The 14,313-nt window shown below is 58.8% G+C and overlaps 1 protein-coding gene across 1 annotated transcript in view; it reads right to left on the reverse strand.

Moving 5' to 3' along the window:
* Positions 1–7,744: 7,744 nt before the first annotated feature.
* Positions 7,745–14,313, reverse strand: part of EPHA10 (EPH receptor A10) — a 40,098-nt gene continuing 33,529 nt past the window's right edge. The window contains exons 9-17 of the mRNA XM_056123021.1: positions 11,762–11,823; positions 11,499–11,624; positions 10,508–10,693; positions 10,083–10,144; positions 9,620–9,823; positions 9,289–9,438; positions 8,927–9,120; positions 8,123–8,278; positions 7,745–8,039 (exon numbers count right to left, since the gene is read on the reverse strand). Of these exons, the coding sequence (XP_055978996.1) occupies positions 7,925–8,039; positions 8,123–8,278; positions 8,927–9,120; positions 9,289–9,438; positions 9,620–9,823; positions 10,083–10,144; positions 10,508–10,693; positions 11,499–11,624; positions 11,762–11,823 (1,255 nt within the window). The 3' untranslated portion in view covers positions 7,745–7,924. The remainder of the gene's footprint in view (positions 8,040–8,122; positions 8,279–8,926; positions 9,121–9,288; positions 9,439–9,619; positions 9,824–10,082; positions 10,145–10,507; positions 10,694–11,498; positions 11,625–11,761; positions 11,824–14,313) is intronic.

The raw sequence follows: 14,313 nt of genomic DNA on the forward strand, positions 1-14,313 counted from the left end.
GCTTTCTCCAGCCCGGTGAAAGCAATCCTCCCACTCTCATCCCTCATCCCTGGCGGGGGCAGCACAGCAGAACCGCTAGGTAAAGGAGGAGCCCCACGCTGGCGGTTTCAAAGAGCCAAGCTGGCATCCCAAGGAGTCATCCTATCCTTCTCGAAGCTGCCTGGGCCTTCCTCTGGAAAAATCCAGAGGGATGAGCCTGTGAAGCATTGATTTTTCATGGAAAGAGCTCAGGTTTTGGGAAGGTTAGGATATCATTTAAACGTTCCCCGCCTCACTAAAGGCCTAACCTCCACGAAAGACAAACCCGCCCATATGTGTGTACACAGACTCCAGGAATTTTCCTCAGTTCATAGACATTTGCTGCCCCTGCCTGAGTTTCAGCTGGCATCTGTATCCAAAATACGAATAGTGATCATAATTCATGAGGCTTCAGAAATGGGCACCAAGAGAGACCAGTAGAACTGGTCCCCAGAGCAATGGGGAGGGTGTTTGCCTTGCACATGGCTCACCCGAATTCAATCCCCAGCATCCCTTATGGTCCCCTAAGCCCCATTCCCCACCAGGAGTGATCCCTGAGCACTGCTGGGTGTGCTTGGGTATTTGGTCAGCTGGAGCCAAACAACAGCTTTCTCCAGTGCTGATAAAAGCCATCACCCAAAAACCAAAGTAAATTAAGGGAAAAAATGAACTGGGCCCTCACTGAGCTTCCTATATCTCAGGCGTCGAAACCAACTGCCCAAGGCCAAGGTGCCAACTCCCTCTGCCCCGGTTCACCTAACAGCCCCCTGTCTCTCCCTGCTGGTCATAACACTTGCAACTGCCCTTGGCTGTCTCTCCCTTAGTTCAACCAGGGGTGGTGAGTGTAAGTGGCATTTTCTGACCATCAGGAGACGAGATGGTGGAGGACAGAACATAGCAGCACTGAGACACCAGAATAGGTCCCATCTGCCCATTTTAGTGCCCTCGAACCCAGGTTGCATGTGATATGCCGAGTGCCCTCGGGATGGAGGACAGTCTCCAAGGGTGCCCTGTTCCCTCAAGAAAGAGCCACAATGAGGCTGGAGCAATAGAACAGCAGGGAGGGCATTTGCCTTGCACACAGCCCGACCTGGGTTCAATTCCCAGCATCCCATATGGTCCCCCAAGCATGGTCAGGAGTAATTCCTGAGTGCATGAACCAGGAGTAACCCCTGTGCATCGCTGGGTGTGACCCAAAGAGCAAAATTAAAATAAAAGAAAAAAGCCACAAGGCCATTCTGGCCACCAAGGATGGCTCGGGTTTGTGTTTTGCTCCTTGAGCTCAGGAATCCTATCTCCAGCAGGATCCTGAGGTCATCCCAGGCATTTTCTGACCCTCGGGGCTCTGCAACTCCAGCAGACTAGGATGGACCAGAGGGGACTGATGGGTGTATTCAAGACACTGGCATTTAGATGAGGAAGTTGCAGTGGAGAAAGGTGCTGAGTGGTTTAAAGAGGGCGGGGAGTCCTGCAGAGTCAGGAATGGGTGCCCCTCCCTCCTCCCCGTGCGTCTGGTAGGTAGCCTCACGCCCACAAACTGCCTCTGGTACCATATAAGCTCATTAGTGGCCATGATCCAGAGACTCACTTATAAATCTCTCAGAAGAGAGCAACACGAGAGCAAAATGACACAGAGATGCCCCCAGACCTCAAAGTGGCCGACCAGTTTAAAAAAAAAAATTAACATCAGCTGTATCGCTGTATTTAAAATTTTAGAATTCCGGGGCTGAAGCGATAGCACAGCAGGTAGGGCGTTTGCCTTGCACGCAGCCAACATGGCCGACACAGGTTCGATTCCCAGCACCCCATATGGTCCCCTGAGCACCGCCAGGAGCAATTCCTGAGTGCATGAGCCAGGAGGAACCCCTGAGCATCGCTGGGTGTGACCCAAAAAGAAAAAAAAATTTTAGAATTCCTGGAGTGCATGGCTGCATCCGTGGCTGTGCAACATCTCATGCTCTACACCACTAATGTATCAAGACAGTATGGTACATGGCTCTGGGGTGAAACACAACAATCTTCACACACTTTCCTCTAAGGAAACTCTTTTTGGATCATTTTTAGTGGATTATTCATAATAATACAAAATAAATTATTTAGGTCTTGCTTTGGGAGCAGGCTTTGGGAGTCGGGATGGAAATATTTGAAATAAGGTTGTGGGAAGTTGCAATGGTGGTGGAATTGATGTTGGAAACTTAAATGGAATAAATTATTGTGAATAACTTTGTCCTGTCCTCCCGTTGTTCGTCAGTTTGCTCGAGCGGGCCCAGTAACGTCTCCATCGTGAGACTTGTTGTTACTGTGTTTGGCATATTGACGACGTCATGGGTAGCTTGCCAGGTTTTGCCGTGCGGGAGCGATACTCTCAGTAGCTTGCCGGGCTCTCCGAGAGAGGCAGAGGAATCGAACCCAGCTCGGCCGGGCCGGCTGCGAGCAAGGCAAACACCCTACCGTTGTGCTATTGCTCCAGCCAACTTTATAAAAATAAAATAAAATTTAAAATTTTTAAATAAAAATTAATAAAGTGGGTGCCTGTGTAAGAGACTGGCTGGGCCAGCAGCATGTAGGTGCAGGGGACACCCAGCTGGTTCCCCCAAGCTTCTTTCACCTGCTAGGAGCAGGTCAGGCTGGGCCTCTGCTGGGCTCCCATAGCACCTGGGATTCAGTCTTCCACCTGCCTCTGGAACTTTTACTTTTACTTTGATTTGGGGACCACACCCGGTGATGTCCAGGGCTTGACTCCTGACTCTGTGCTCAAGGTCACTCCTGGTTTGAGCCAGAGGGACATATGGGATGCGGGGAATTGAGTCCAGGTTGGCCACCGGCAAAGGATACCGCTGTGCTCTCTTTCTCCAGCCTCCTACACAGACAGTGAGCTGCGACTCCTAGGTCCGCCTCCACGGAGGTGCCTGGGCGCCTGCACTGAATGGCCCCTTTGTCACAATGAGGCATAGCCCTGCCGCCACAGTTCCTTTCATTCCCCAGCGCCCACTGTCCATCACTCATGCGCTCCACCTTGCTGGCACATCTCAGTGAGCAGCAGCTGCACCCCGCACACCTCAGCACAGCCGGCTGGCCCTGGAGGCATCCATCCCAGCTGGGCAGACCAGCACACCCCTCCCTCTCTCCACCCCTCACCGCAGGAAAAGCTGCTTCCTGAGTGGTTCTGGGGGACAGATGAGCAAATGCACCTACTGATGGGTATCCTGGGTACCTCTGCTCCCCATCACGCAGAATCTGAGAGGGCGGCTCCTTGCAGGGGAGGCCCACGCTAGCCTGGTGAGAGGTAGGCCGGGTCTGACGCAGAAAGCCCACTTTGTTCCCATTCACGTCTCACAATGTTGGTATCGCTGAAACTGGGGTGCCTCGTCCTAATGAGGCACAATGACAGGCAATCACTTAGTTGGCTGTAATACATTCTATCGAGGTACTCAGGGGCTCAGCCTGGTTCTGTGCTCACAGTCAGTTCCTGGATCAAACTGAGGCTGTCTGCAGGCAAGGGAAGTGCCTTAGCCCCTGTACGACCGCATCTCTCACCACTGGCGTCTTGTGTGTGTGTTTGTTTTGTGTGTATATGTGTGTATGGGAGGGGAGGTATCTACATGATGCTGCCACACTGGGAGTTGCAGATGGTAAGAGTAACCAGGATCACATCTGGCACATCCAGGAACTAGAAATTTGGACTCACAGCCCCCTCCCCCTGCACAAAACACCCTGCATGTTTCTCGGAGCCAAACAAGACGTTTATTTTGGTATGGTGCTGGGGATCAAACCCTGAGACTCACAGTGGCATCCTAGATTCGAAGAAACCTGGGGGTTTTGTTTTTGTTTTTTTTTTTTGGGGGCCACACAAAGCTCTGTGCTCAAGGGGCCATGCACAGTGCTGGGGATCCAACTAGGGTGAGCCTCACGTAAGACAAGAGCCTTATTCCCAGTGCACTCTCTCCAGTCAAGAGCTTTTTTGGGGAGGGGGTAAGAGGGGGCCCCATACTGGACAGTGCTCAGTACTTACTCCAGGCTTTGCACTCGGATCATTCCTGGTGGGTTTGGGGAACCCTACGGGGTGCCAGTGATTGAACCTGGGTTGGCCACATACAAGGCAAGCACTTACCCACTGAACTATCTCTCTGGTCCCAAGAGTTGTATCTTGTATTCCATCCTTCTCAGGAGCTTAGGCCTCAATGGTTCTGAGTACCAAAGGGAAGCTAAGCCCTTCCCATGGCCAGCACTAAGCAGATCAATAAGACCTTCTCCAGACCCCACGTGACCTGCCCAGCTGGGGCAAAGACACATTAACAAGCCAATGGAACAAGGCAAGGGCTAAAGGGTATGTGTGTATGCGTGTCCCGTATGTGCACACAGTGAGTGCACACGCATGAGCACTCAGATGCTTGGGCACTTGGTCTGGGGCCCCACTCCACCCTTACTCCCACCCTCTCCCTTCCTTCCTTTGCAGTGCCCTTCAAAATCTCCCAGCAAGAGGCCAGAGAGGTAGAGTGTTTGTCTTGTACTCTTCTGACCCTATTGGGTTTTTTGTCTGTTTGGGGCCACACCTCACTGTGCTCAGAGCTGACTCCTAACTCTGCGTTCAGGGACCACTCCTGGCCAGCTGGGGAGACCATATGGGGTGCCGCAGACCTTGCTGGGGATAGAACCCAGGTTGGCTACCTGCAAGCGCTTATCCCCATATACTATTGCTGCGCCCCTCAGCTCACCTGGGTCTGATCCCCAGCATCCCATATGGTCCCTCAAGCCCTACCAGGAATGATCCCTGAGCATAGAGCCACGAGTAAGCTCGGAGCACTGCCAGGTGTGGGCCCTCCGCCCCAATTCTCCCTGCTCTGCCTCTCCGTGGGCTCACTCGAGTGGGCCACTGTGGACCAGCACAACGTGGCAGGGGTCTCTGCAAGGGGGAAATGTGGGGCCTGGAGGAAGAGTGCAGAGCTTAGAGCGGTGCTTTGAGGGCGTTTAGTCCAGCTCCAGCAGACTCGGGGGTGGGGTGGAGAGGGGGAGTGAGGGGTGGAGCGAGATCTTGGCAGCCAAGAGGTGCCGTAGCCACGTACACATCCGCCCTGACCACAGGGCCGACCCCCAGCAAGTGCGATCCGGGAAAGGAGATGTGGAGCGCCGGGGCCAGGAAGATGATCTCTCGGGAGCACTCATGGGAGCCTGGGAGCACCGCAGCCACCACCCGTGCAGGAGCTCCGCGCCACGTGGCCCCAGCGAACCATCGCCAGCCCCCGCCCCCCCCCACCTCCCCCGCACCACGGCACCAAGGGAGGGGGCGGGGGAGGGCACTGAGAAATTTAAAACTTAAAAAAATCTCGACGTGTACCAAGACGCGCAAGAGGCAAGCCCAGGCGGGCAGAGCGGCCTGGGCAGGCGGGCCTGGGCGAAGCCTGGCCCACACCCTGGACTCGGATCCCGGCCTTGAGTACCTCGGGCAGTGGCCGGCAAGAAGTTCCTGACGTCCAGCCCCACCCGCTGGCCCGGGCCCCTCCCCGCTGCAGCTCGCCCAAGGCACGCCCCAGCCTCCCTCCCTGGCGGGCTCCTCACCCGGGATGCCCTCTGCTCTGACTCTGCAGGAGAGACCCCCTTCCCGGCCTCTCCTGGCCGCTTCCCGGCGTCTGCTGCTCCAAATGTCTCTCCCCAGAGTCCCTCGAGCTGGTCAGGTGACCTCCCCAACCCACCTGGGAGGCACCAGTCTGGATACCCGCTGCTTCCCGCCTGCTTCCCTCCTCCAGGATCTCAGAAATGTGCCTGGGTGGAGGTCATCATGCCCTGCGCATTCCACGCTGCCCCCACCCCCCGACTCTCTCTTGGGGATGGCACTGCCACTGGTATTGCCTCCTCTCGGAGGCCCACCTTGGTTTACAGCCCCAGAAACTATCATCACTGCACCCCAATCCACCTAATGCTCACCCCTGGGTGACCCTGTCTGAGGAGTCCTCTTTCCTGTTCCCCTGGGGTCATCTCATGGTGCCTCCCAGACCATGCCCAGTCAGATGGCGCTTTGGGGGAGTCTTCCTGGGGAGGAAGCAGATACCACCCCACCCTCCACCTCCAGCAACAGAGAACAGAAGATCCCGAGTCTCAACAAGCCTTTATTTCTGTCCACATCCAGAGCCCAGGAACCAGTGACGCCCTGGAGAGTCGCATATAAAAAATACTCTGCAGGGGTGCACCAGCACCTGTGCAGGGCTGAGGCCTGGACCCCGCTCCTCGGGCGAGCGGGGGTCTACCCTGGACACCGAAGTGCTGCCCACACAGTGGGGCCTGTGGCGGCAGCTGTGGTGGGGGGCACAAAGGGGGCTGGTCCCTGCAGATAACAGGCAGAGCCCCCCAACCAAGACAGAACACGGGTCCCACACTGGGTCCTTGGGCATCCCAAGAAGGAGTGGGGGCCTGGGAGCCCCTGCAGGCCAGCAGGGGTGGGAGAACTCGTGTTCTCCCCAAGGCCCATTTCGCTCAGACTGGGAGAGGGGGCCCGGGTACCCGAGGAGAGCAGGGTGGCCGCTTGCAGGCCAAGGCACTGCTGTGAGGCACTGTCCCCCACTGCGGGGGGCCCCCAAAGGTGAGCTGCCTCTCCCAGCCCCCCGGCGCCCTGGCAGCTGACGCGTGAGTCTCAGCAAGAGGCCTTGCTAGACACCCACCGTCACACAATCAGACAAGGGCATCTGCCTTCCAGCCACAGTCCCCAAGGTCCCCGGCCCCTGGGCGTGTGGAAAGGGCCCTTGGAGTCTCTCCTGGGCACCCCCTCGCTCCCACCCCCTGGGTCTCCAAGGGCTGGTGCGACTAGTCATTCTTCCAAGCCTCCTTCCCAGCTGACCCACACACAGCTCCCCCAGGGGCCCATGTCAGGGGCACACAGGCAGCCCCAGCCCACAGAGCTGCTGTCCCACCAGAACTCTGGCCTGATGTGGCCACCGCCGCCAGGAAGCCCTTCTGGATAAGGAACTCTGCAGTCAACTCTGAGCACAGGCTTCTACCAGAGCTCCGGAAGAGGTGGATGCTCCCAGACAAAGGGAGGAGGCACTCCACGGAGAGCGTGAAGATCTGATGCGGCCACCTTTAGAGCAAACCCTAGCAACCTTGGAAGGTGGGCATCCCAGAAAAGATACCCCAGACCCCCCTCCTCCCCTGCACTGGGGAGTGGACGCTAGACAGTGTCCCGCCTCTGACCCTGGCCCTGATTCCTAGTATCTTGGCTCTCCCTATCTGTACAGGTGAGGAGACCCACCTCTGCACTCCCCATCTCCACACCCAAGGCTACCAGCAGTGCCCGAGTCCTGAGAGAGAGAGAGAGAGAGAGAGAGAGAGAGAGAGAGAGAGAGAGAGAGAGAGAACTTCTCTTCTGCTCTTCCCAGGGGCCAGAATTCATAAAAGGAACACAAAGGGGGGCCCATGGGGCACAGGGGTGCACCTCGAGGACCAACACAGGACCTCACCCCACGCCTTTGCAACCTGCACCCCGGGACCTGAGTCCAAGCCCAGCCCAGCCCAAGCAAGCACCAGGCGCTGCCGACCCTCACCCTGACCTGAGCAGGGTGGGCACAGGTTGCTGTGGTCACACCTGCGCCCACAAGCCCTGGGCCATGAGGCCCCGTGGGGACAGCAGCTGAGATCCCAGACCAGGCAGTAGAGTGCCCCCACCGACTCTGAGGCCTGCTCTCCCGCTGGGTGCCAGGGATCCTCACCCAGGGGGGCCCCAAAGATTTGTCCCGTGGGGCACGGGGTCCACCAGGATGCTCAGATTGGGCAGATGGAGGCGGAGGCAGTGAAACGGGAAAGGGGACCCAAGCCAGCTCCAGCCAGAGGACCAGAGGCCGCCCCCACAGGGTGGGCAGGCGGGCGGGCGGAGCACCACTGAGGGATGCTGGGTGGCTGGGCCCGGAGCGGGGCGCTGTCACACCTGCACCCCCTGGCCCTGCAGCTGGAGCACTCGCGTCTGCAGGGCGCTGATCCCGCTGAGAAGCGCCTCCCGGTGTTCTGCCGACGAGATGCCCAGGCTAAGCAGGTCCCTGAGGAGAAGGGCTGGTCAGGTCTGAGGGGTCGCCCATGCTGCCTGGGCAGGGGAGGGCCCCCAGGGCGGGACCCCACTCACTGGGCAGTCATGGCGGCCACGGCCTCCAGGCTCCCGTGGCCAGCAGCTGCGAAGCTGTCCTTGTAGCGGCCCAAGTCCAGGGCCTCCAACCACGCGCCCACAGAGCCAAAGGAGGGGAAGGCAGAGAAGGCACGGTCGGCCAGCGGGGTGGGGGGCCTGCAGGCAGAGAGCTGGGGTCCGTGGACAGCAGGGCCCCCACCCAGGCCCGACCCCTCTGAGGAGAGGCAGGAGGGAGGGGGGCCTCCGAGCAGGGCAGGGCTTCCTCACAGAGAGGAGTGTGGGGTGCAGTGGAGCCAGGAGGAGGGACTGTGAGGGGCCAGAGCAAGGGCACAGAGGGTGGGGCGTTCGATCCCCAGCATCCCTTATGGTCCCCGAAACCCGCCAGGAGTGATCCCTGAATGCAGAGCCAGGAGTAAGCTCTGAGAACAGCTGGGTTTGCCCCCCCCTTCAAAAACGAAAGGGACTGAGAGTATGGGGGGCTGTCCGGAAGGTGATTCAGAGTACCACAGAGATTGACAGCACCAAGTCTGTGCCTCTGTGCCTTGGGGCCACCTTGGGTAGGACTGTGTCACCCACTCAGTTCATAGCCATGTGTGGGGACACCTGAGCCCATTCAGGCTCCCAGGAGTGACAATCTTGAGCAGGGGGTGCCTGAGGCAGGCAGGACTTTAGCTCCCTCTGGGAGAGCCATCGCTCCCGGCCAGGGCAAGAAAGGGTGAAGGGGCATTTGATTGAGACAAACGGGGTGGTCTTTCATGGGGAGAGACGGGCATGCACCTGGGAGAGGTGAGGTAGCAGGAGTACCTGGGACAGGAGGTCGCGGCCCCTTTGGGGGGTTCTGGGTCCTGCACCATCTTGCTCAGGATGCTGTGGATCTGGGAGAACCTGGGCCGCTCACCTGGATCCTTCTGCCAGCAGTCAAGCATCAGGCGGTGCAGGGGGGCGGGGCAGTTCCTGGGGGGTGGCAGCCGGAAGCCATCCTCCACAGCCTTGATCACCTGGGCCATGGGGGGCCAACAGGAGGCTTTAGCCCCCCCCCTCAAATCACACATATACATAAAACATACACGTACAGGTAAACAGTGAGCAAGGCCTGGGAAAGGCACTGCACGAAGGGCAGAGTGCAGGGCTCAGAAGGCAGGTCGCTGGGGACACTGGGTACTCACGTCTTGGCCAGACATGTCCCAGTAGGGTCGCTCCCCAGAGGCCATCACCTCCCACATGACCACGCCGAAGCTCCACACGTCACTGGCTGAGCTGAAGTGGCCGAACTGCAGCGTCTCGGGGGCAGCCCACAGCGCCGGGCTCCGGCCACTCTGAGGGCAGCCGAGGGCAGGTCACACCCAGCACCCGACCCGGCCCCAGCCGCCCCCTCCCGGGGATGCACCTGGGCAAGGCCCACACACTGACCAGGCCAGGCCACACTGGCATTTACTCAGGACAGAGGGAAGGGGAGGCCACATGGTGAGCAGTCACCCCTGGGAAACAGAACCTCACCATGGTGGTGTAGACAGCCTCTGCCCGGTCGCGGGGACCCCGCCCGAAGCCTGAGATCTTGCAGACGAGGCCGCCACCCAGTAGAATGCGCCGGGCTGCCAGGCCCCGATGCACATAGCCCATCTCTGACAGGTACTTCATAGCGGATGCCAGTCCAGGCAGTAGGCCCAGCAGCTGCGTGGCCACCAACTGGCCCTCGTGGCGCTGGACAAAGAGGACAGAGGCCAGGGTTGCACATACAGACCCTGATGCTATGACTGAGGGAAGGAGGATGTGAGCGGGGGTTTGGGGGCAGAGTCCTTCTGGGCTTCTAGGCTTCTGTATATACCAGGACCCAAAGGGATGAGCTGGCCAGTGGGCCCCTTTGAGGAGAGGGATGCCAATTCCAAGCCCCACCAAAGACGAAAGCAAGGAACCAAGAGTCACACAGGCATGAGCCCTCTGGGGCCCCGCCGCCGCTCACCCTGAGGAAACCATCCAGGGCTCCATGGCTCATGTACTCAGTGACGATCATCAAGGTGCTCCCTGTGCCCGGGGACAGAAAACACAGTTCAGATGTCTGTCCCCACAGGCTCCCTGCACCTGGACCCCAGCCGGGGCCACACTGGAGCCAAGGCCCAGACTCTACGTCCTGCCACCGCCCACCCAACCCCGATCCTCTGGCTGCAGAACCAAGGACAGGTGGATCCAGGCCTGACTCCAGGACCCTAGCTATGACAGATCAGCCAAGGTCAAAGCAAGTTCCGCCTAGAGTTCTCCTCCAGGTCATTCAGAGTAGAAAGCTCAGCTGGGGACAGGGAGCGATGGTGCATAGCAGCACACACACACACACACACACACACACACACACACACACACACACCACATCTGCACAGTCCTGTGGGGTACCTCGGGTGACGACCCCTTCCAGTCGCACCACATGGCTGTGGTCAAACTGGCCCAGTGTCAGGGCCTCGGCCAGGAAGCTGAGCCTCTGTGCGTCGGAACTGCCGTCCCTCAGTGTATGCACGGCCACGGGAAGTTCCTGGCGGCCAGGCAGCTGCAGGCAGCCACTGCACAGCTCCCCAAACCGCCCTGTGGGGACACAGCAGCTCAGAAACACACACATACACACACAGTACCACCTCCCCGGCTGAGGAGAGAGCAGCTTCCAGATTTCAGGCCTCCTCCACAGCACTCGGGGACCAAATCCTAGCCAAGTGAGGGCCAGCTGCATGGCATGGGCTGCACCCCCCTTTCCCTGGCTTGGCCTCAGTTCTCTTCTCTGTGGAAGGAGGAGCCCTTCCTGCTGGCCGCTGCAGGAGGCTCAAAGGCAAGATGCAACACACAGCTGGGAAGCGGAGGTGACAGGGAGCAAGGGCAGACAGTCCTTCTTCATTCAGGGGACAGCATCCAGCTTCTGAGAAAGGGCCCAGCAGAGGCGGCAGGAAGAACTGTACTTGCACAAATCCACCAGGGTCAGACCTTGAACCCAGCTGCGGTGAGACCATGCCCGTCTTACAATGACATACTGAGGGGGATGCGCACCTGGTCTGGCCCAGACTAGAACTCAGATATATCTATCTGGCCCCTGAGCTTGCAAGGACCCCTCCTCACCGGCCACGGAGGCCTGGAGGCTCCTGCTGGGGTCGGTGTGCAGAGAGCAGCCCTGAAAGAGCCTGCAGGAAGACTTCTCAGCGCGTGGGCAAAGGGAGAACGGGACAGGGGAGAGGATCCGGGAGGTTGGAGGGACCCCTGGAATATCTTCCCAGGATCTGGTGGGCGGGGCAGGTTCGGTGTGGAGGCGGGGCTTCCCGGCAAGGCGGGGACCGGAATGGGCGTGGCTCCCGGGAGAGGGCGGGGCTTTTCGGTGGGCGGGGCCTTGGAACGCCCGCCTTGCCTGCTCCCAGGCTTTTCTCCAGAGTGACGCTCTTCGCATCCAGCTCCTTGGCAAAGAGATGAACCGCCTGCAGCGGGTCCCCACAGCTCAGAGGGTCCAGGAACGTGCGGCGTGTGGGGACTTTGACTGGCAAAGCAGAGAAAGAGAGAGATGGGCTGAAGAAAGGGCTTCCGCGGCTGGAGTGACGTGGGATAAGCAAGAGGGCGGAGGCCAAGATGGGATGGTGCCGGCCTCCCCGCCTGCACCAGGCGTAGACCACTCACAGTGGAAATACAGCTCCTCCTCATCATGGGCATCCCGGCCTCCTTTGCCGTAGCTGCAGGGCCTGGGGAGGAACAGTTGTTTTCTGAGCCAAGCTGCCCAGCCCTGCCCTTAAGGCACACCCAACCTGCCAGTTTCTAGGAGGGAAAAAAACGTGATCTTGCACCAGGGGAGGGACCTTCTAGCTCTGCAGAGTTAAAAGCTCCTTCCACGGAACACAACCTCAACCCATTAGCACTCCCAGTTATTTTCACCTGGGGACACAATGAACATACTTGCTCCAAACCCACACCTCCGACACCGCACCCAAAGGTCAGGCAACCTCCGGTCTAACGTGGAAGAAATATGGGAGTGAAGTACGGTTCCACTCACAGACCCAGGCAAAGAAGGGCAATGCAGGCAGGACCGTAAGGATGGGCAGAGAGGGTCCAGGGCAAATAAGAGCAGCTTCCTGCCCATCCACCAGAGTTCTGGCCTCTGGCACACAAAGGGTGCGCTCCAGCCTTCCGAGGCATCTGCCCAGTCTCTCAGTTGGTTCAATCCCAGCACCTCTGGTCCTCGAAGCACCAATAGGTGTAATGCCTCCATTCCCTCCAAGAAGAAAAAAATCTGGGGAATGAGGGCATCAAGTAATAGTACAGTAGGTAGACTGTTTGCCTTGCAGGTAGATTGTTTGCCTTGCATCCAACCGACCTGGGTTTGATCCCCAGTATCTCATATATATGCTCCCCCGCCCCCGAGCATCACCAGGAGTAATTCCTGAGTATAGAGCCAGGAGTAAGCTCTGAGTATTGCTAGGTGTGGCTCAAAAAAAAAAAACTGATAGATGCGGGCTGCAGAGATAGTGCAGCAGGTAAGATGCTTGCTTTGCACGTGACTGACCCAGGCTCAATACACAGCAGCATCCCATATGGTCCACTGAGCACAACCAGGAGTGAACTCTGAGTAGAGAGTCAGGAGTAAGCCCTAAGAATCACTGGGTTGGCCCAAAAAGGAAGTAGGAGGTGGAAGAGAAGGAAGAGGAGGAGGAGGAGGAGGAGGAGGAGGAGGAGGAGGAGGAGGAGGAGGAAGAGGAGGGCCAAGACAGAAAGACAAGAAGGAAGGAAGGAAGGAAGGAAGGAAGGAGGAAGGAGGGAGGGAGGGAGGGAGGGAGAGAGGGAGGGAGGAAGGAAGGAAGGAAGGAAGGAAGGAAGGAAGGAGGAAGAAGGAAGAAAGGAAGACCAAGAAGTGGGGCTGCCATCCAGTGGCCAGTAAAGCCCCGAAGCACAGCCTAGTGAATGAGGGAACCCCTGGAGAGTAGGGAGGGCTGTGGCGGCAAGAGGCTGTGGTTATGGGGAATTGAGCAGCCTGTACAGAACCACCTCCAGTGAGAAGAGGGATGCTGCAGGATGAGCTGGTGGAGAAGTAGCGGTGAGACCTGGAGAGGAGCTAAAATGCTCCAGGCGGCCACCCCGCACCCCTCTGTACTCATGTGCTCCCTTCCCTATCCCAGTGCGGCAGACGCAAGGCAGGTCCCATGTCTCCAGAGGCACCCAAGTCTCCAGATCCCCGGCGTGGTGGTTCCTTTACTGTACCCGCTGCACAGCTCCCTGCTCCCGTCTCCCTGCTTCTCCCCTCAATGGGAGCATGTTCTGGGGAGATGGGAGATAGGGTGAGGGGATAGAGTTGGGGATGTTTGGGGACCACTCCTGGCAGTGCTCAGACTCTGTGCTGCTGCTTCTCGAACCCGGGACTCCCCCTATGCCAGACGTGTGCTCCAGCCCTTGAACCATGGTTCTCTTCCCGCCTTCCTGCCTCACCCCAGTCATTTTAAGCAAACAGCCAATGCAAAATGAATGCTCACTGTCCGGCCTCTGGCAGTTTCTGGAGGCTGCGAGGCGGCAGGTGGCTCCAGGCCAGCCCGTTTCCCTCCTCCGCTTCCCCCACCAGCTCTGCAGGCAGACTCCGGGCTCAGGACTGCTGATCTCAGCCCCAGCCTGGTGCCCACCCGCCAGGGGAGCGACTGCGGGTCTCCAGGGCAGCCTGGGGGCAGGAGGGGGCGGTTTGAAAGGGAGATAGATGCTGAGAGGCTTCCGCTGGGGCCACACAGAACAGCAATGCCCTCTGAGCCAGAATCTGGTCCACATCTCCCTTCTTCTCCCCCTCCCCTCTCTGCCGACTCTTTTGTGCTCTGGTGGGTGGGGGCTTTCCAGCCTAAGGGTCCCCTCCCTCACACGACAGCCGCTCTCTGCCTTTCGAGAGGGAGCCGCGCATGTGTTCAGATGCTTCCGGATCCCTTGGGGCCGGGGACCAGAGGGCGGCTGAGCGCCTCCTGAGAATGCTAATCACACGGGAGCGGATGAGCAGCCTCGAAGCCCTAGTGATGCCGTCTGACATTTAATGAGTGAAGGAGCTCAATCCCTTCATCCCATAGCCGCTGAGCCAGCTGCAGAGCTGCTGCGGCAGCGGCGCGGCGGGGGAGGGGCACTCGGCGCCGGCCGGCCCGGGCTCGGAATCTCCGGCCAGCGTGCTGGCACGTGGTCAATTGCCTGTGCAAATTAGGCCAGGTGTGGGG

This window comes from Sorex fumeus, unplaced genomic scaffold (assembly GCF_029834395.1).
Source record: "Sorex fumeus unplaced genomic scaffold, SorFum_2.1 ptg000047l, whole genome shotgun sequence".
In the NCBI taxonomy this organism is placed as follows: Eukaryota; Metazoa; Chordata; class Mammalia; order Eulipotyphla; family Soricidae; genus Sorex; species Sorex fumeus.